The following is a 23,309-nucleotide window of genomic DNA, read 5'->3' as shown; positions in this document are numbered from 1 at the left end:
ATGTATAATAATAATAAAATTATAAAAATAAAATGGAGTACATTGTAATAATTAATTAATCTCAGTGAATCGGTTGGATAAACAAGTTGCTTGTTGTTGTACTAGTTAAATATAAAAATATTAATTATTATACTCGTATTGCCGCTTCAACGTCCATCATACCAAAGCCCAAACATGTTTTCCACACACGCTTCGTCTGTCCCACAATCACAGTCTATTCACGAAGCCACCGAACCACTACGTAACGAATGTCGAATGCGCCATAGTCGACCGCGCGGGCTGACGCGGCGCACGCATCAACTCTGTCGCCCCTAAAACTCATCGTTAACTTTCAAAATTCGAAGTTTAAATTTTAGTAATGTGATTGTTTTTTTTTTTTTAATTTTCGTTAAACTTTCGTGCCATAATAGTGATGTTCCACTGTGTTATTTAAGGAAAAAAAATGGGTGTTCTTTTAAAGTTATTTCTTGTGACGGTCGTTTTGCCGTGTGTTTTCGGGCAAGCACAAGAGGAATGTTTTGGCGCGGGCAGCGTAGCCGGGGCTGCGATAGGTGCTTTTATAGCAGCATTTATTTTAATCGGTGCAGCGTATTACTTGAGAAAATTGTATTGGAAATCCCGCAAAGGTAAGATGCCTGTTATTATGTTATTATTATGCTACTTTTTGCTCGAAACGCCCGCGGCGTGGACGCTCAAACGTCGAGATGTTACCCACGTAGCTTAAACTTTGATGTCGTAAGAGGTAATGACCTTTTTCAATCATTTTGAACATTCCCTAGACCGTAGGGAATAATGATTTCTTAACATTAAAATGGCCCGTACGTATTAATTCATAATTTATGATTGAAAAAAAATCCGGATAATAGCCTTAAGAGGTCCATTATCCTACACTTTAAGAAGCGACCACTTCATTATTTCTATGACGTCCACGACTGACCACTAATGAGCACTGACATAAGCTAATGTCACTTGTATATGAAGTTTAATATACCAAGTATTTATAATAAATAAATATATTTAAAATCTTAAGTTAAGAATAAAAACGTTCAATTGTCTATGTTTTATCTTGAACAATACATACTTTGCATAAAATATTTCACACGATATTTACCTCCTAATATATGTTTTAAACATTAATAGCCAATGAATATAGACTTTACGTCCTGTAAATGTTGATCAGAGGCTGATCACTGCTTGAACAATGTATCTACATCAGTATTTAACTAAACAACGAGTATAAATAAGGATTAAAGCACCCATTACATTCAAAACTTCGACACGTAGTTGAGACCACATACCTAAAACTAAAAATATTAAATTTCGAACCTTATTTTAATAGTCATACGAGATATTTTCCGTAGAAGGGATATGTCAAGTCGTGTTTCGTTCCATTTTTAGATTTGTCACATTGCAATAAGGATGTTTTTGCGTTGCTATTAATTATATGTAAAATCTGGTTTACAACTACGTGTTAATGATATTTTTGCACCTTTGCGATAGCGTCAAATAATAATGAAAAACTTTCTATGATTTCTCTCGTGCAATTATCGCTTTGGCTTATTGAAAAGTAATCTTTATGTTATATACATAAAGATAAATATTTATTTATTATTACATATTATTTATTACGACGTTTGTGTATTATAAGTTAAATATTTATAAAATCGTATGTCTTATGTACTAACTACAAAAGTTTGCAAAGCAGAAATTTGCAAGATTTGTTTATGGATATTACGTAAGCAACTGCTTAGAAAGATTTTTGGAAATTTCAGCTTCAAGGCAGAGAAATAGGATGGTTACCCATCCTTTTTTATAAATTGTATTAGTACGAAGTCGGGACAGAGAGCAAGTAAATTATATTATTGACTGCAGCGTTCAAACCCCATGTCGGGTCGATGAAAAAAAAATTTCGACAGAAAACTGTCCACATTTTTTTAGTCTGGAAGTTTGAAGTGTCGCCGTCCCATCGTATAGACCTGAATCGATGCACACATTTGTGCGCATAATATTTCGTGCGTTGGCTGGTCGCCGCAGATTAGCCATCGTGGAAAGTCAGTCAAAAAGACATCAAAGACATCAAATTCTATAAACAAAAGTACAATCACAACTGGGCAGAGCTTGTTCAATTAGCAAATTCAGCTATACCGGATCGAACGAAAACAATTCTAATTTAATACAACTTGAAATACACGCTTGTCACGTTAATAATCAAAGCAGGTTAAACTGCGAAAAACAACTACTTATAAAGTAATGTTACATACTTCTCGGAAACGCACTGCATCTTCTAGTATAAGCTTTATCTATGTAAGGTACGTAGTTTTTCAATTGTTTGCTGTAGTAAGTGCCTTAAAGGCACTAACAGAGTAGGTATATTAACCTACTTTGCTAATGTTTTACGCCTATCCAATATTAACTTGAAGATAAGTGCTAAGATCTACGATAAGATAAACTAGTTCAATAGATATGAGTACAGCGAGACACAGATTAATGATAACATCGTCTCATGTATGACCACAGATTAATGAGATGTTAATAATAATTAAAAAAAAAAAAAAACTAAGTAGTCTTAGTTGAGATGTTAATAAGGTAATAAGTGAGGAGCACCTCCAGCACAAGCGGCGAGCGTAGAACAGAACGGGGGAGGCGGAAGATGCCTTACATAAACCCAATCTCGCAATCTCTCCGACCCTGACGAAAACGGCCAGCGCAATGGAATTACAGGCTAGGGAGGGTAGAGGTAGATACTCATGTTAAGTGGGATTACATCGTTTCCACTCCGCACATCAAAACGTGGTAACAAGTAAATTTGAACCGATCACTAAAGGATTCAGAGCAAGCACCAGTGAATTTCATTGTGCTTAATTTGTATGTATAATTTCGTGCTTGGTTGTGAACAAAAACGTCGTAAGTCTATGTGTTCATCAAAATCAGCAAAGGACTCTGCTCCTATTGGAATAAGCTTATTGCTGACATTATCACAGTTTTGGGACATTAAAGGTCCGTTTTTTTTAAATCGTAAGTGTGATTGTCGAAGTAGGTACTTTAATTAGAGCATAACATAAAATCAGTTTTAATCTGTTGTTCTATTTATATATTATACTACATACATACATAACACATGTTCTAATATACTCATCACCACGTATTGTGTGCTATACATCAACATTGTATTGCTTTGTTTGCAATTTGAAGGTTGAGTGAGCCAGTGGACAGGCGTAAAACATCGTAAATGATTGATAGTATTCAGCATAGTAGTGCATTTATGGATGAAACTAACCACTAATCTTATAATGGTGATTTAGTAGTGAACCATTAAACAATCTTAATATTTTACGATGACTTGACTATTTTAAGAGAAACTCTTGCTTATATATATTATTAATACGTGAGGAGAAATCGCTCTTAGCTCTTTTTAAGATTATTGCGCACACGGAAGGAAGAGTTGTATTTGGCACGATGGAATTAATGTATTAGAAATAAATTAATATGTTAGAAATATAATATTCAATTAAATATATATAGTTTGCTTTTACTGCCAATGTAACGCATGAAGTAAGCATGTAAATGTCCCAATACTGGGCTAAAACTGAGGAGGCTTTTGGAACTATGTACATAGTTCCAAATACAAACACGTTATTTTAAAATTCATAATCTTTTTCATAAGATTTTTAGGCCTCATTTTTCGTGACTTTCGTATTTATCAATTACTTCGACAAAAAAAGAATAGAAAAAAAAGTATTGAATTTGTAGAAGTTTTTTTATTTTAAATTTAGTGTAATGAATTAGAATTGTAATAAATTTATCTCATAGCTCTACGAATGTCAACTCTCATTTTTACTAGCAATTAATTCCGTTTGAATATCAACTAATGTGCGGTCATTAGTAATAAATTAGTATGATCTGTAATAAAATTAATCTTCAATATAATATAAATTCAGTGTTGAACAGTTTTTTGTTCCAAAGAGAAATCGTGAAGCTTCACATTCAACGAGATTAACTTTTTACACATTACGCAATTGTACAAAACATGCATGCAATTTTACGTGACAAGGAAATAAAATTTTTAAATTATTGTTATTATAATATTTCATTGCGTAATCTTTCATATTTTTTTTTCGAATTTTATTGTTCTTTAAAGAGTATATAAATACTCCTCTTTGAAATGTTTTCATTTCTCTGAAGATATGTTTTTCTTACGTTAGTATTAAATGTCAAAATAATTTCAATTCAATCGACACGATACTAAATTACATTAAACAAAAGTAAAGGAAAAAGTTATAATAAATCTACTATTTATAACTAGTTTTCGCTTGCGGCTTTGCCCGCGTGATTCGGTCGTACGTAGTAAGTATAAAAGTAGCGTATGTCCTTCCTTGGGGTTCAAGCACGCTTCGTACCAAATTTCATCAAATTCGGTACAGTATTCTAGCAGGAAGCGTAACAGACAGAATATTAGAATATATGTTGTTAAACGGGCGTTCAGTTAAACACAGATTTGTCACTTTCAATCATCATTTATTTGTCATTAGAGAGAAGAAGACGGCATTATTTAACTAATAACCCCCCTAAATATTTATCCAGTAAGCCGTTACACAGTTAATTAATTACGATAAGATATTTAATAATATGTTTCTTTATAGTTATTAATATTTTTTAATCTTGAATAGTACTTAATATAAGGTATGAAAATAAAATGGATTATTCCAAACAGCCACAAAAAATTAATACAAAATAACTTTACACAAGAAATTCATTACCGACGACGTATCTTGTTGATGTCGCAAGAAGCGCTTTACACTTTTTAGCGTCCCGTGTCTATGGAACTCTTACCATCGAGTAGCCCATTTACTTGTAGCTCATTTAATCAATATAATACATTATTTTTTTTACTATGACTTGCACGTTACTCTCCAGACAGTGAGAGGCTGAGAGGCTTATATAATTTTAAACCTTTGATCGTCACTTGCTGTAGATGTAGTGTGTGTTTGTGTGTGCAAGCGCGTATGAGTGTTTGCGGGTCCGTGCGTGCGTGTACTTGCGTGCGTGTGTGTGTATGTGTGTGTGCTTGAACGTGCGTCCTCACGCACGTTCAAGCACACATACACTTTGTGTGTCACTTTTCGTTTATTACCTACAACCTGTAGCATTTGTAAACATCTATGACAGTTTCAAACTCATGAACTACTCGAATATAATGATAAGTTTATAGGTAAACACCGCATGCAATATGTCAGGTTTGTCAATAATATTTTTACTCATTGTATCTTATATTGTATACTATAGAACATTTTAAATCAATAATTAGGAATATTATTTATTTGACTATAATTATCTAGATATCTAAACACATATATATTTCAAAATTATCCCTCTTGTGGAGGTCCCAACATAGTTGCCCAGGTTGCTTTCCTAAATCCGATCCTGTCTAAAAGTGTGTTGTGGGTTCATAAGCATGTGTCTATGTATTGGTATATTATTGCAGGCATGCTTTGCGACATATTTTATAATAATAATAACATTATTATTCTAATAATAATAAAAAAAAAAAACAAATGTTATTTAAAGAAAGTAATATCACCTCAACGTCATCATATCGCGTATCACGTGACACTTCTGCTTTTTATTTAACGATTCAGCCTAATTACAAGCCAAGTTCATTTCAATTTTTTTTTTTCAACAATTTGTTACGTGTTATTGTACTAATTTGTATTGTAAATTGATTGTGAGTGTTGTTTTTTAACCTGGTTGAGTAATATGTTGCGAATAAGGTGTGGAGTGACCGATTGCATGATTTTTTAAATATAATAATGTTAATTAAATACATGAATACGTATAACGGAAATTTAATTTATCATATCTAAATGACTTATATATAAAAGTATTAATGAATCTGTTATTAATATTAATGTTTTCGTTTTTGTCGTTTATATTTAAATTCTATCTTCAAGAGCCGTTGTGACTCTTAACTGAAGATTGCAGGGTCGAACCCGAAAGAACTACTCTCGGAATTTTATTTTGCGGTTCAAGGTTTTATGTCATCTTGTGCCTTACGTTGAAGGAAAACATCCATCCTCCACACCACGAGCCTTAATTAAAGGAGACTGTTTATTTATTTCTTACTGATGTTATTATAATTAGCAGCGGAATTATCGTAGGCTGAAACCGTAGTATCAAGAGCATAAAAAAAAAAGTTAAATTATCTTTCAAGCAACATCAACATAGCATGATAAATGCATTCCAATCGATCAATGACAGGAAATGCTTATCCGATGTAAATATGGCATCGTTAATAGTGCACAATGTTTTCACTTTCCAATATCCGCGATCATCTTTCTTTTGTTATGTAAACTTTTTTATGAGTGAACATATACAGGCTAAACTATACTGGAATACATACCGCTAGTTTTTGACACGTTCTGTTTTTGAAATCTGCAGTTGATGACGCAATAGGCGACCAATGAGAATTCAGATTAAATTCAAAGTAATTAATTTGACAGCGCTTTAGAAAATAAATGATATACTTGAAAGTTATAAACATTCGTTTTGTAATAAATCTGCCCCAATATTTTTATAAAGGCACTGGACATTTGCCGTTTTGTTACCAGTCGGTTTTGAAAAAATTTTTCAATTGATAGCCCAAGTTTTTCATTGGTCAGGGACTGGGCGGGAACCTCAAAAGCGAGTGAAATCGCGCGCAGCAACTGGCTTATAAAGCTACATTTGTTGTTAATATAATTCACATCTATAGAATTATTTATCACATTGTATTATAATGGAATGCTGTCAGCGTTAAACTAGTTTCTTGACCTTGTTTTTAAAATATAACTATTTTGCAAAATGATCTTTTAATTCTTATAAAACGCTATAATTCTGTTTATTAATTAGATAATAAAGTTGTTATTGTACTTTTGAATTAGGTTTTATAGCATAAAATGTTTGGATATAGTATGAAAATGTCTTGGTCGTGTTCACGACGGCTTTTGCAAAGGAAATTCAACTTTAACGTAGGACATATAGTACGCAATTTTATCTACTGTCTATTCCTATGGAAGGAAGAATAAAGATAACCAAACCTTAGATTCACGTAAGCCACGCGATTTACTAATTGCTCAGCTATATTGTGCGCTACAAACAGTTCTTGTCTTGTCTATGTCTTTATTTATACACTAAACTACTTATATCAACTTTAATTATACTTCCAAAATTCTGTTAACAATATCGTTGACATTCAAAGCTCTATCTTTTCGCAAAACATAATTAATATCATAGATTATTTAAGCTCTCGACTAATTATATCAATTCGTTTTCGTATTCAAATGTTGTTTATTTGGCTTTAGTCCTTTTGTGGTTGGAATAGACTATAGTGGTTACGAGACCTTGGCAGCTTTTGAAACTAAATTAATTTGACATAAAGAATCAACATTTTTCTTCTCATCAACTAATAAAAAAATAAAAATATATTGGCAGAATATCTACGAGCACACGATCCAACTTGTACCAAAAAAAAAAAAAGTTGATTGACAGTTAATATAACTGGCTGTAAAACATCTGTACAAAATGGCGTACAAAAGTACCTACATACATCATTACAAAATAACTTATATATATTTAAGCATATAGTCTTATATATAATAATAAACGATTCTATGTAATATTGTTATATACTTATATATTCAATGTAGAAGCTTAAGTCGGTAATCGATTTTAAGTGCTAAGCCTAGACACAACTATTGTTACAGTAATTCGATTTAAAACTACTACTACAAGCGACAAATATTTAAGCGGTTTGTTGTCATCAAACGTCCTGTACAATCTATGTATAAACGTAAGTACTTTGGTAATTAAATTCAGTGTACTTGGTGGTAGATCTTTCAAGCCAGTCTTGGTGTATACATACATAAATATTTAGTATTGTTAATATGTATAGTTTAGAAGAGACATCTTAACTTAGTTTCAAAAGAATTTTTTGGCTATTTAAAACATGATTACTTTGGTAGGGCGCCAATATATAGGCAGTGATGACCACTTACCATCATGTGGCCCATTGCTCGGCCGCTTTACTGTACCACAAAAATCTACAGGCATAACATCTCAGTTCCTAAGAATGGTTAATATATCTAACAGTACCAATTTCGTAACAGTAGTGAACACTTTTGAGTCAAATACCTTATTGAGTACAAGATTAGGAGCTCATTGAAAATTCAACAATAAAACCAGCACCTAATAGGTATGTAAACACATACATGTTTAAATACAATCTATTTGTGAATTGTTTACTAACACGTGAAATTTATGTTTTGATACCGCAGATATCGATAAAAAATTATCGAAAATCTCATATCGATAACATATCGCTTATAAACCCGATAAGTATAATCTATGGTAATATTTTCAGTCTGTGATAGGATTTGCGTCTAACACTTGTATTACGTAATTTTATTTTAATTGTTTTAATTCAGTATTATGTCAATTAGTGATGTGCCAGTTCCACCGACTAGGAAGTCGAGGAATCGACTAAGTGAGTTTTTAATCTGTTTCGTAATCATTTATTAAGTATGTAATTATCTTTATTAAAGTGTTAAAACTCGTACAGTGCAAACAATAAGTAATAAAACAAATGAACTATTTTCTCATACAATACATTATTCCTTAATAAATAAAAACTAGTAAGATTTTTTAGGATGTTTGGTGCCAAAATGACGAAACCTCTTTTAAATGAAATTTTTAATATCAAATAAGTAGTAATAATATCTATATTTTTTCTTATACAGCCGTAGTACCGCTCTCTAACCGGCCTAATTTAGTAAATTGGAATCAAGAATTATCTTTAATTTTCTCTACATCTACAGCTGGAGGTCTTTAAAATGAGACTGTAACCGATCTTTAATACGCAGTCCCATAATAACTGGGACAAAAATCGGCTTACGCTATTAATATAAAAGATGTCGTCATGATTTCGCCCACAGCGGCCAATCGTGGCACATTATAATGCACAAGTGTGTGCTCGAACACAGGTGCACTCTCTATTCCCTCACTCTAACAATCTTATGGGACGGCAAATCCGAAACGACCGGTAAGAGTTCAGGCGAAGGACCAACGGCTTAACGTACATTCCGAGGCACGGGAGTATACACACTTCCAAATTCCAGACCCTTGACTGTTACTGAGAATATTTCGACAAAAAACCTCAATAGCTTTTTATCGATCCGACATGGTTTTAAAACTATAACCTCCATATCCTTGGCCTTATACCTAGCCACTATACCAGCGAGTATACCATGTACATGTAAAGGTGTTCTAACCTGGCAACATTTTATTGCAATATGTATGGTTGCATCGCTTTTTATCGGAGCGACCTTTAATTTGAAACCAGGACCTCAGGATCTGCGGTCTTATATTCTAGCCAATAGACTAACTAGGCGGTCAATGAATAATATAATATTTGTTATAACTACGTTATTGTTTTGTTCTGAATATTTATTCTGTTTAACTTGTATTGTTTTTTTTATGGCATTTTTTGGCAGACGAGCATATGGGCCACCTGATGGTAAGTGGTCACCACCGCCCATAGACAAAGGCGCTGTAAGAAATATTAACCATTCCTTACATCACCTATGCGCCACCGACCTTGGGAACTAAGATGTTATGTCCCTTGTGCTTGTGATTACACTGGCTCACTTACCCTTCTAACCGGAACACGACAATACAATGTACTGTTATTTGACGGTAGAATATCTGATGAGTGGGATACCTACCCAGACGGGCTTGCACAAAGCCCTACCACCAAGTATTGTATGGTAAATTGTTAAAATCTTTTTTTCTAATACTATTTCCCATGGATATATTTATATATGTCACTATGTTTATATTATAAAGATGACCAACCAATTTCTGTTACGATATTATATAATACATAGTTCTCTAATAAATAAAACGTGTATTTAAGTAGGAATCGCTTTGCCTTTACACGAAATTTATTTCATATTTTTTAATAATATATTTAATACATTTGAGCTTGATAAAAAAATGAATGCTACCATCCATATTTACAAACTTAAACCTATACCTTTGCTTAAGGATACCCGAAAAGAAAAAAAAAAACAAAAGGCTACAATTTCAAAGGAATGTATCAACAATGTTGCCAGAAACAAAAACAAAGAGCCTAATTATTTTCGGAGAGTAAAAAACCTTTGGCATTCGAAGGACGGTGACGTCAACGCACAGGTATTGATAATAGCTTGGCGGTAGTGGTTCTTTTTTTAAATTATAACTTCTTATTGTTATTGTGTGTATGTTATGGAGGTTTTATATTGTGTATATGACTCATTGATACGAACAAATGTTACCATAGTTGTAATATTATTGATATAAATGAAAACGTGGATATCCGGTGCAAAGAAAGTTTCTTTCGATATATATTAAATATTCCTTAAATAATAGACACAAGATTCTAAATTAACAAATTTAATGAATAATAATAAAATTTTTATTTATTATTTATATACCAGTTGTTCCCGTGACTTCATGCGCGTTTGAAATTAACAAAAAAGTTTTTGATGTAGCCTACTGCCTAAGTTATTCCTTATTACATCGGCTATCTGCCAGAGAAAGTCCTGTCAAAATCGGTCCAGCCATTCCAGAGATTAGCCGGTAATTAGATTTGGTATATGTACCGTGTATACATACATACGCATATTAGTAAAAATCGATTATTTTAATATTACAAACGGACACTACAATTTTATTATATGTAATGTATAGATACATGTACCTAAATATATTTTAAAATAATTGTTATAAAAAAACACATACGTGAAGTGACGTTTGAAGTCTCAAACTTATGTCGGCCTAGCTCTCATGCGACAATGGTCTGTAGCGTTAGGTATGATAAAATACATCATTCCAAACAATTTATGGCTCACAGATAAAAACATATTTCATTACAATCATTATAAATAAAAATCAGTGTATTGGCCGTTTTCTACGTTTAAGATTTTTTGTATAGTTAACACAGGATGACGTAAACAACTGTGCAGACAAACAAACCTTAGATTTACATACAATTCCCTAATAGCTCGTCTATATATATATATAATGTACAACAGACAGTTCTTGATTATTTACAATACAGAATTAAATCATTCAAAAAAACCGATAAAAACATCGACAATATTCAAACCTATTTTTTTCACGAATCCATAGTAAATACCATAGATTATTTATCTTCAAGATCTCGACCAATGATATGACGTCAATTCAATGTCAAATCTGTTTATTTTTTTTAACTCCAGCGATTCAAATAGGCTGCAACGAAACGAACGCGCGTCCTATCAAATAATAACTTACTAAAAATGTAAACAGACATTGTAAAGCATGTCGCTCATTAGTTAGGTGATAATGAAAGTTAACGCCTAAATATTAATTTTACACTTATTGTAAGTGTGTTACGTATCACAGATATTAAATAAAGAAAAAAATACACGTAAGTATTATTTATTATATGCATTCAAATGTTTCGAATAAATTAAACGTTTGAAGATATTTTTTTTTTGGACACGAAATCGTCTTTTAACGTAAAAATATAAAAATAAATTAATATATGTACATAATCATATAAACAATTGCGGTACAAAGTTCCAGTGTGTTATTATGAATTTCATATAAATTGCTAAGTATGTACTTTTATTGTTATATATTCATAAACTTATCTACCATTTACCAACCACAACATCAGAATGTAAGTATGGTCTTATCACGAGAGTTGTTTTTTTTTATTTAATGGTCTAAAGGTATAATACTAAAATTCCAAGTGGTTTCTTAGCCAATATTAATCTTGACATAGCATATCCTTCTTATGTAACTACATCTTTAAAATGTATATTTAAATAAAATTTCAATAAAAAAAAATCATATAATATACATCCATACTAAAAAATTAAAAAATCTGTTGTCATGCCTAATTGTAAAGAAAAACGCCAATATACATGAAACTTATACGAGAAGATACAGCACGTTTCGAAGACTATATATAATATAATGTTACACAAGAAGCGTCCCGCTTTTAATTTAGGGACTTAACATATTGGTTCCCAAGGTTGGTGGCACATTGGCAATGTAAGGAATGGTTAATATTTCTTACAGCGCCATTGTCTTTGGACGATGTTAAGCACTTACTATCAGGAGGCCCATTTTTTCGTCTACCTACAGCATAAAAAAAGGTCGTAGCGATTTTTTATGTTCATACGATATCTAAGTGCCTGATAAAAAATATAAAACATCCCACAATTTAAAACAAGTAAAATTATTGTGAAGAAGATTCAAAAACTTCGTACGATTTGTATTTTGCATACAAATTATTAAAAAAAATATATATTTATTTCGTTTCCACGTCTCACAAACAGGTTATTAAATCGTTGAAAACTTTTACATCCTCCATAAAAGTAAGCTTTCAATAGGGCTGCCGATGCTATTTGTCCGAATGTAATAAAAAAAATAATAGTTGTTGTTATGATTTTTTTTTTTACTTTATTTTTTTAATTTTAGTTTATAAGTAGGTACTCGTAGTTGACCCTTACATCCACGTGAACCATACAAACTATTTCTTTATTGATAAATTTCGTAGTTTCTACATCTATGTGTTGATACGATCATTGGAGCGATGTAGTTGTGCTATAACAGACAGATCTGCTTTTACATTTTTAATATAAGTGTATATTATTAAACATCACAGCTTATCTGCTTATATTAAAATATTTTGTTTAAAAAAAAAGTAGTGGAATATGATTGAAAGGTATCTGTTATTGAAGACAAACACTTCTTCTCTTGGTTTGTAAAAGTAAATCGTTAGTCGAATAAGAGTAAAATTTTGAGATATAATTGCGAGATGCGTTTTATTATATTATTTTTGTGTAATGGGTTAAGATGGTAAGAGAGCTCTAATACAGCTGGATAAAATTGGTGGACCGAAGGTTTATTTTTCACAAGCAAACGCTTATATTTTTCTGCTTGACCTCCGAAACCTATATCTTCTGGTACAAGCTATGTACATATATTTGTTATTAGATTTCTTCACTTAGACATTACGAAAAAAAACATGCGCCCCAATTTATAATCAATAATAAATATTATATTACTATATATTTTAAATGTCAACCCTACTTTCAAAAAACAAGTTTGATTCGTATCGTTAAACATTAACCAGTTGATTCTGTCAAAGGTCATACGTGTAGACGTGTTCTTTAAATTATGCATAAATTTTACCTATCCACTATTAGTACATATCTATTGATAGTAAATAATTACTTTGAAACGTGTTCACAATAGAACGGGCTATTGCGAGTTTTCCTCTTGTAATTTTTACTATTCGAATTGGCTAAAGTCATGAAACGTACAGCCAAGTAATTCGATTCTGCAATAAAAAAATCGTTACTGTTATCCAATGTAACGAACGTCACGTGGTTTTAGAGGGTGACCCATTCAAGCTCGTTGCTTAACTGAGGTGGTCGGACAAGAACCGGTGTTTTCAACAAGTTATGAACGTTGGCATTTTTTAACATTCAAAATATTTTATGAAGACTGGCTGTTTAATCATTTTACATACCTCAATGAATGAGTTTAAAAAAAAAAATTAAATTTAAATTCCGTATTAATTTTCAGTAATCTATCTCCACTGACAGTAGTATTTGTTTACATGAATTGAAAAAAAAAGTCACGCCATAAAGGGCCAATGCGCGTTATAGCTATGTGGGTCAACTAAAGAATGCCGTTCCACCGGCCGGGCCCCACCTGCAGACGAACACCCGTTTATATTACGAGATTACGATTATATCGTTGATTTTTTTTTGACTAAGGTTTTTTATCCTGTTTACATCTTGGCCAAACGATATTTGTAATTTAAATTCCTACCAATTCACGTTAAGTAAACTTGTTTTACATTTTTTTTTTTAATTTTTATGTTTCTTAAATAACTTCACTTGAACTAATATTCGATTTTTTTATAGATAAAAAAGAGGTTTTGTTTAGATTATGAATGACCGCTCTCTGTTCTTCAAAGTATTTTGTTTGGCATAGCAACGAGATTTAAAAAATATAAGCGTGCTCAGCAATAGTATGTGATGTGTAACATATAAAAAAACATTTTTTAATTAGTTATATATCCTCTTGGAAAAACAATTGCTATCATCTGACGGGCAACTTTAACTCGCTCCTTGGTCGAATCCAATAATTCTTCCTCAGCTTCCCGTTACATAATTTCTTCTTAACGAAATCACAGATTGCAGAAAAGCAAGAGGATGTTAAACGTCTTTAAACAAAACTATCAAACAAATATTTATATATTTATACTGTATGGTATTAGCACAAAAATTTCGTGTTAGTGTGTGTGCAAAATTTTAATTGATTCGTTTATGTACTACTTGAAATTTAGTTCAAACACAACGTTGAATAATAACTTGTTTATGTAATTGTGTTGAATTAATAACTGTCAAATATCATATTAGTATTCATTCTTAAGATGCTGTAACATACAATTCTATATTTAATAACTAATATACTTCCTAGAAATTATCGACTCATCATTTATATATCTCTTGAACCGGACGCGTGATTCTAGATTTTCTATAAATGGATAAGTATATATAATAACACGACTTTTAAAATGTAATATGTGCTAATATTATAAATGCGAAAATAATTCAAATTGTCTGTCTCTCTGTCTGTTTGTGAAATAGCTAGATAGAAGCTAGCTTGAACGCTATCGAAGGACAAAGACTTTACATACCTATCACCTAGATATTAAAAAAATTGCCAGATCTTACGTAAGTTCAGACAGAAATTAATTGTTTATTCGTTTGATAGAAGTTTTAATATACCTTCTATTCCTTTCAGTCTACTTGATCAGCTCACCTCTTTTTCCCTCCCACCTGCGTTCCATTTTACCTACTTTCCGTTCCGTTCGAAGCATGCACGCAGTGTCAGTGATTGCAGAATCTAATTCTGACAGAACGTAGCGATTGGTCACATTTTCGATTTTTAAAAATCGAATATCATTTCTATGCTAACGAACAAATGAAAAATAAAAATGCCTTCAGATAGAATACTAAAATGATACCTACAAAGTTTTACATTATAACCCATTATGGCTACAAGATATTTGAAACGAGTTTCAAGTATAAATTGCAATAGAGAAATCTTTAATTTCTACAATCCAGAGACAAATAATGGCGAGTCATTTGTATCGTCTATAATAAACTTGCTTTCTTCGTATTCAGTAAACATTGAATTACCTAGGCTCGACCGAATGATCTAGAATGATTGGAAAGCATCTGTATCTCTATTTCCGTATCTACATGTGATTGCATACACGCAACTTGATTTATATGAATATATATATGTATATAATAAGTAACATATCGATGTGGGGAGGTACTAAGATAGGAATGATATATATAAACATGTTGAAACTGACTTATATGATAGTTTGTACGAGTACTTAAAGACAATTACTCATTCGGATTATTTTGAGTAAAGTTATCGACTTTTTGTTTCTGTTTTTGCGGGTTTCTTTCTAAACAAAAATCGTTAAGACTACCCAATCATCGGTTAAGAATTTCCGGAAAATAATAATTTGATTTCGATGAACATATCAGTATACTTGGCTTATTTTTCGGTGAGGATTGGAGGAGATTGGACGATGAGGAGGATTATTCGAGGTTATTTTCTGATTATTAGGCACAGGAATATCTATAAGGGATACTGTCTCATTTTTCTTATCATGTAGCATATTGTCCGGTGTATTAAAGTGTGTTGTCTTATCAGTTATTAAAGTCCTATCCCAATACAGCTCGAATTGCACGCACGCAAGCACGTGATTCAAGGATGATATCTAATTTATTATTATTATTAATTAATGAATCTATTAGTTATCGATGTTCATAAAAAATCATAGTTGATGCCGTTACCGTCTTTACCATAAGGGTACATGGGGCACGCACCTAAGGCCCCCATCCCGAGGGGGGCCCGAAGAACCAAACATTCCTTTTACACATTGAATGCTATGTATTTTTATAAAATTGCTATATTTGTAAATAATAACTCCCATATTGATCAAAATGCTAGTGACTTTGGTCGATATTAGAAGTTGAAAGCTATAGACATGCCATAAGATTGTACTACCAATCAGATTCCTAAGAATTTACGAAAAGATTTAGGAAACTAAACTTAATGCCTGGCTATAAGCAAATTACTTCTACATGGTAGACGAATGTTTAAAATTAAAAATAAATTCTTTATGGTTATTTTGTTAAATACTTTGTAAGATATTTAATTTTTAGTAAATATTTAGCAAAGGGGCCCCAAATTCATGTGTGCCCAAGGGCCCCAGCGTAGCTTGAGATGGCTCTAGTTGTTGCTTATAATTAAAAGTGCATTTATTATCTACACCTCGAAAAATAATATTTGAATATATTATTGTAACTTTTGTTGGCAGTTCTAATAAATAAATTTGATTGGATGCAGTATTAAGAAAGACCTAAAAGGTACTTATTTTAATGTTTTAACTTTGTTTTATATTTGGAATATCTACTTTTATTGTTTTTATATCCATTTACGTGTATCGTATAGTTAAGGTTGTATGAAAGCGACTTCAGCCCTCGTCACTTTCATGCAATGAAAAAATAACTTTAATATAATTTAGCGATAACTGAAATAAGAAAAAAACACTATTATTTATAATTTAAATATATTTTAAACATTTACTTTACTTATTAATTTATGGATTACTTTTTTTAATCTTAATAGTTCTAAAAATAGGTATCAGTTTGACCTATACAAGTTGCACTTACCACCTAGTTGCTAATAAGTTTGAAGGATGTATTTCGTAAATAAGTCTTAGTATGTCTACGCTAATACCTCAAAACTTCACTTTAGTTTGACCTAGATCGCCAGCAAATATGAGCTACAATGTCAAGTTTTAAGACTAAAGATTATTTCGTAGAAACAACGACATACATGTTAGAATGAAGTTATGATACAGTATATTATATCAAAGATTCTGATTTCCAATTAAAGAAAAATCTAGTCGTTTGGGCAAAGTTTACAAAAACTATAGTCAAGGGATAACTCACTAAACTTACATAACATAACTTACATATTGGTAAAATTAAAGAAGTCTGACACGGGAGGAGTTGCAGATGATATTTGGAAACGACTCTACCAGGACCAGATTTGGAGGTCTGGAGGCCCTGGGAGTAGCAGAAAAGTGGGGGCTCCTTGTTATTTTTTTATAAATTAATTTTAATAACTTCATTACTGTCAAAATGTATTTACTCATTGTATCAGTAAATATTAAAACAGTATTACTATTACTATCATTGTGACATCGATATTACATTAAAATTCTTAACTCGTCGGAATCTCTATCGTGGGGGGCCCCGCTCTTGTGGAGGCCCCAGGGCTGTTGCCCCAGTTGCCCTTCTCTAAATCCGGCCCTGGATCCTACAGTCTTTCCGACCCGTGTCGAGGCAAACCTTGATTCCCAAGAATTCCACGTAACCCGGCTTTCTTCTAAACCTCGGTTATATTTGGCTATAATCGCGAATTTAATCTGAGGTATCGCCTATCCTTTCTAATACGTGCTTAATTTATCGGCGATGAATAATGACATCACGAAGAAACCCGCCAGAAATGACAACTCATGATTTTCCACCATGTGTACTATAGAACCCAATTAGTAACAAGGAGCTGTAAACATCTTCAGGAGGAAAGGGGGAACCTTTTTAGAAGATCATATCTCACTGGTATTAAAAAGGCTAAATTTATCTGCTTAGATATTTGTTATTAAGCAACATGCTCATGTTAGACGAATTTAAATAAAAGGCGTATAGAAATCGATTATGTCGTGGAACGTGCGTGCTACGTAGTCCACTTTTTTAATTACTGCTTAAAAAATCAAGTTTAATTTACGCCCAGGGAAGCGACAAACAGTTAGTTACTTTATCGAAGATGTTTTTTTTTTTAAATAAGTGTGTAGTTATTCGGAAACCACATTCCAACGGTGATCAGCTTACCGTTTAAGTGATATGATAGACTTACTCATTCGATCGTTATATCGTTTTAAAAGTGGATATATAGAATCTACTTGAATAAAATTAATTCGATTTTGATTTATTTTTTTATTAACTGGCAATGTTTTTATATTTAACACCCAGTCATCATCATAATATTATTTTGCCAATCAGCAATACAACTTAAAGCGAAAGCAACTTTCAAACGGGTGTCCCACGTCACCTATTTTTTTTTTACTTTTGTTTGACCGTGATGATGCGCTGTTTACATTTATTATCTGTTTATCAGATACGCTAAGATTGTGCTAAGGTTAAAAAATGACGTCATTCAGTCCACGCTAGTATAAAGTATGTAATATTTAATATAATACTGTACACACATAATTACTACGATTGTTTAAATTTACCTCTATCTATGTTGTTATTATCAATATTTTTGCAAGAAGTTTGTATTCCAAAAGCACGTTACTTACACTTACTTGGTGGTAGGGCTTTGTGCAAGCCCGTCTGGGTAGGTACCACCCAGATCATCAGATATTCTATCAGGTGTTCCGGTTAGAAGGGTGAGTGAACCAGTGTAATCACAGGCACAAGAGATATAACATCTAAGTTCCCAAGGTTGGTGGCGCACAGGTGATGTAAGGAATGATTAATATTTCTTACAGCGCCTTTGTCTATGGGCGGTGGTGACTACTTACCATCAGGTGGCATATATGCTTGTCCGCCAACCAATGCCATAAAAAAAAAAATTTGTACGATTAATGACAATATTCAACGGCTTTGATGATATATCTTGGGCTCAAATTCGACTGGCATATTGTATCTTATTCGCAATCGAAACGAAACATAACATAACACAACATAAATCCAGTTGCGATTCAGACGTAGTTGCATCGAAATATAACGGAGATCCTATCATAATAAGTACATTTGGTCATCATTTCATCTGAGTTTTATTTTGGTGTGGAATAGGATTTAAATCGAATCGGAAACGTCTCATAACTGTTATATGTTTGTAAATTTACCCTCCCGATCTATTTCGGACATGGACTCCTCGTAATAAAGAATAGCTCTCCGCATAGGAAACATGGTAGACAAATTGTCCTCAAACACAGGTGAATTTACACTCACTATTTTAAGAAGGCTTACTATACGACGGAAAAAATTAATCGTATTGAAATTATTTCGCCTGTTACTCTCAGATCTGTAGCATTAATTAACCTGTATAATGTTTTTACGAAATTATTTACGGATTGAATATTATCTGCTAAGACGTGTCTGTACTTTACAAGCAATAAAATCGTTTCGCCATTAGAATAAAAACGACATAACAGTTTCACATAATGCGGACGGAGAAGCGGACAGCGCCATGTTTTTTGTGACGATTTATCTCAGATCAATTTACATTGGAAATGCTATCAGTGGTGCTATTACGGTTATAGCAAATCAACTGTTGCTATCAATTATATGATATACGGTGACCCTCCTTTTAAGCTTATCGCTTGTGTGAGGAGTGGGGACGACAATAGCCCAAGGGGCCAGGATCGATCCAGCGACTTTTTACATCGCTAGGCGGCCCGTAAACCATTGCGCTATTTAAGCTTTTAATGAAATCAAACAATTATAAATCAGTATTATGGACCTATGCAGTAGCATAGTACTCCATAATACTGATTCATCGACTGCAACCTATACATATCAAGCCGCAACAAATATTTGATAGCAACCATAAGAGAACCACAGAAGTATTTGTTAGCAATTTGTAATGGTGATGTTTTGTACATATTAAATCTGATTTTTGTTCGTATTTGTTTTTTTTTTAATTCGAACTAATTTGGTTTTGCTGTTTCGAAACGATAAAACCTTGCTGTTTTTTTTATAAAATAGGTAGCTGGACGGGTTTATAGACCACCTGGTGTTAAGTGGTCATCACCAAATGTTAGCCTTTCCTTACATCGCCAATGCGCCACCGAACTTGGGATGATGTTTTGTCCCTTTCGCTTGTAATTACGCTGGCTCAATCGCCCTTGAAAACCAGAACACAACAATATTAAGTACATGATCACATCTATTGTAAGAATTTGTCTTAAATTAAAAGTTAGTATGTAGCATTTCTAGATTCCATTTTCAATCTAGTCTCTGTTCTATGATGATATACAGAAAGAAAACTGATACGAAATTTTTAGAGCGTAAATATTATCTGAACGAGTTTGTAGGTTAATACAAGTCTAGGTATTATGTTTTGTACATACAAAGTACGTGACAAACATTATATTGCCTCATATATAAAGCATTCATTAAAATTATCGTTCGTGCACATTATAGAAATACGCACGTCCAAGAAATATATATAAAACCTTAAATTGTAAAATAACAATGTTGATGTTTCATAGACATATCTTAAATTAAAAAGTAAATTTGAAATGATTAAAGAACATGTTCTTATTTTTTAAGCATCAGATATTTAACGGAGCTATTCAAAATTTATTAATACTAAATGGACCGGCATCGCGCGGTTAAAATAAATAAAACTAAACGAATACGGTTTATCATTTATTACTAATTTATTTTGGATAAGTTTACCTTGAGCTTACCGTACCTCTGCACGAAATTATTATTTGGAACACACTTACTGAACGCACCCGTAAACGTCAAACATGGCCGCCCGTGAACTGTCATGTCATTGAGTTTTATGGATTTATTAAAGAAATATCTTGAATTGCACGAATTATGTCGACTAAAATATAATTATTTTTTAACGATCTATAATTGTGGATAGGTTTCGATCGGGTCTATTGTAGACCTGCAATAAATTATTAATATAGATTATGTCACCGTAAAGTTAAGAAATACCGTAAGATTATTACCAATAACAACATTATATTAAAGAGTAACAAAAAATTTCACTGTTACGATATTTCGTTCGCGAAAGAGGTTAAAGAACTACTATAAAAGATACAGTATTATCGGTAACAAAAACAGCCTGGTATCCCACTTTTGGGAATGTTAAGGTTGATGTTTGGAGGTTATTTCACCTCGCTCACTACAGGTTTCTAGACATATTTACCTGAATTTCGGGTTTTAGATTTTCTCACGGTGTATATAGTCGCTATCTAGTGTGTAATGCATCGTTGTCTAGTGGAAGAGCTATAGATTCCAAAGTCCCGCGTTCGATCGTACTTAAACCAAAAAAATAGATATACATATGCATTTTTTTAATTCTTAATCACCGGTGCTAGAAAATTGGTAGTGTTGAAATCGCTTACCTCGGAAGGCTTTATACCAGATCAAACTGGTAATAACCGGTTCTTGAGCAATTAATAACATACAGATTTAATAACGAATGTGTACATAAACTAACGCGAATTATCCAATATGTTCTTAATTAATCCGTACACAGAGATGTACATAAAAGGTCCATTTACACGAGATATTTTACATCACAAACATTTACTTTGTACCATTAAATCATGACCTCATTTCCTGTGACCGTATAAAGACGACTTACTTAAATTCTATGTGAATTGTATACAAATATCTGTATACAAACATACATTTTAACTATTACTTAACTTTGGTTAAATTTATTCATGTCACGGTTTAAAATCGTTTGCTAAATACGAGTATAGCAAATACGTGTTTAAGAACATAATATAAGTCGTACAAATCGTTTTTCTGCCTTGCTTAAGTGATGCAATAATTTCAGCAGTACTACATGTATTAAAACTAAATTTAATATTACTAGATATATTATAACCTCTGCTTAGCAAGAGTAGAATAAGGCGTGTAAAATATTTATTGTCTTAGCCGTTTTATACATTTTTTTACTTTAATAGCCCGTAAATTTCCTTCTGCTGGGCTAAGGCCTCCCTTTGAGGGGAAGTTTTGGAGCATATTCCACCACGCTGCTCCAATGCGGGTTTGTGGAATACATATGTGGCAGAATTTCGTTGAAATTAGACACATGCTGGTTTCCTCACGATGTTTTCCTTCACCGCCGAGCACGAGATTTATCACTTTAATTTTGTTTCATGGGTTGCGTTGCGTTGCGTTGGTTCATAATTGCGAAGGAATGTTTCATACTCTACCCAAAATATCTCTACAGAGGCGACGTTACGGTGTCACAGATGTCAGTGTAAGCGATCTCGAGATGTTCCATATAACGGAATGGTAGACTTGTGGATATACTGCGCCCAGCACTTCTTATACTAGCCATACGAACGAGGCTGTAAAAATTAAAATAACATGTATTTTCATAGAATAGTCCGTCTAACGTACGACTACTCTGGTCCCTACTAGAAAGTATGGAGAAAGTCTCTCACCGTAACTTGTCCATTGAAGTCCGAACATTAAAAAAAAAAGTGAAAACGAAACAAAATAACGACATTAACAGTAACTATTCATTTAAAACGCTTAATTAGCAGTTTGAGTGCTTTTAAAAACACATCAATATTTTGATAATTGAATTGCGAAACATTTACACTTGTATACGAGTATCAAGATTGACCGGTGCAGTAAGATGTATTACGTAATTATGAAATTTAATTGACGGGAGTTTTGAAACGTGATAGTAAATATATTGGTCGTAAAATCAAAGATTTTTTAATATAAGTTATATACTTTATTGATTGTATATTATATAGGGGGTTGTCTTTTGAAGAGCTACAAGGCTTTAACACATTAGTTTTTTAAAGATTAATAATAATTTTATCTTCATTGAAATTAATCCAGAGCCGAAATGGCCCAGTGGTTAGAACGCGTGCATCTTAAACAATGATTTCGGGTTGAAACCCAGGCAGGCACCGCTGAATTTTCATGTTCTTAATTTGTGTTTATAATTCATTTCGTGCTCGGCGGTGAAGGAAAACATCGTGAGGAAACCTGCATGTGACTAATTTCAACGAAATTCTGCCACATGTGTGTTTACAACCCGCATTGGAGCAGCGTGGTGGAATATGCTCCAAACCTTCTCCTCAGGAGAGGAAGCCTTAGCCCAGCAGTGGGAAATTTACAGGCTGCTAATGTAATGAAATTAATTGCTAATGTAATAAAAAATTTGGTGGAAAAGTGTAATTACTGAGTTTCCGGTTCTTCTCAGTAGAATATAAATTCAAAATTGTTGGTAAACTTTAAAATTATGAAAATCAAACGAACGATTAAGAAGTACTTGTAAGAGCCGTATAAAGTAATATTCAGATTTGATACATGGCTTAATAACTAGAATGGATTTTGATACATGTTACCTCA

General features: G+C 32.5%; 1 protein-coding gene across 1 annotated transcript in view; it reads left to right on the top strand.

The window, feature by feature from the left end:
• The first annotated feature begins 223 nt into the window (after nucleotides 1-223).
• LOC125073900 (serine-rich adhesin for platelets-like) overlaps nucleotides 224-23,309 on the top strand; it is a 63,977-nt gene continuing 40,891 nt past the window's right edge. The window contains exon 1 of the mRNA XM_047684992.1: nucleotides 224-626. Coding sequence (XP_047540948.1) covers nucleotides 443-626 — 184 coding nt within the window. The 5' untranslated portion in view covers nucleotides 224-442. The remainder of the gene's footprint in view (nucleotides 627-23,309) is intronic.

This window comes from Vanessa atalanta, chromosome 26, assembly GCF_905147765.1.
Source record: "Vanessa atalanta chromosome 26, ilVanAtal1.2, whole genome shotgun sequence".
Lineage (NCBI taxonomy): Eukaryota > Metazoa > Arthropoda > Insecta > Lepidoptera > Nymphalidae > Vanessa > Vanessa atalanta.
The sequence above is the reverse complement of the archived record's forward strand: the minus strand, read 5'-3'. Positions and strand labels throughout refer to the sequence as shown.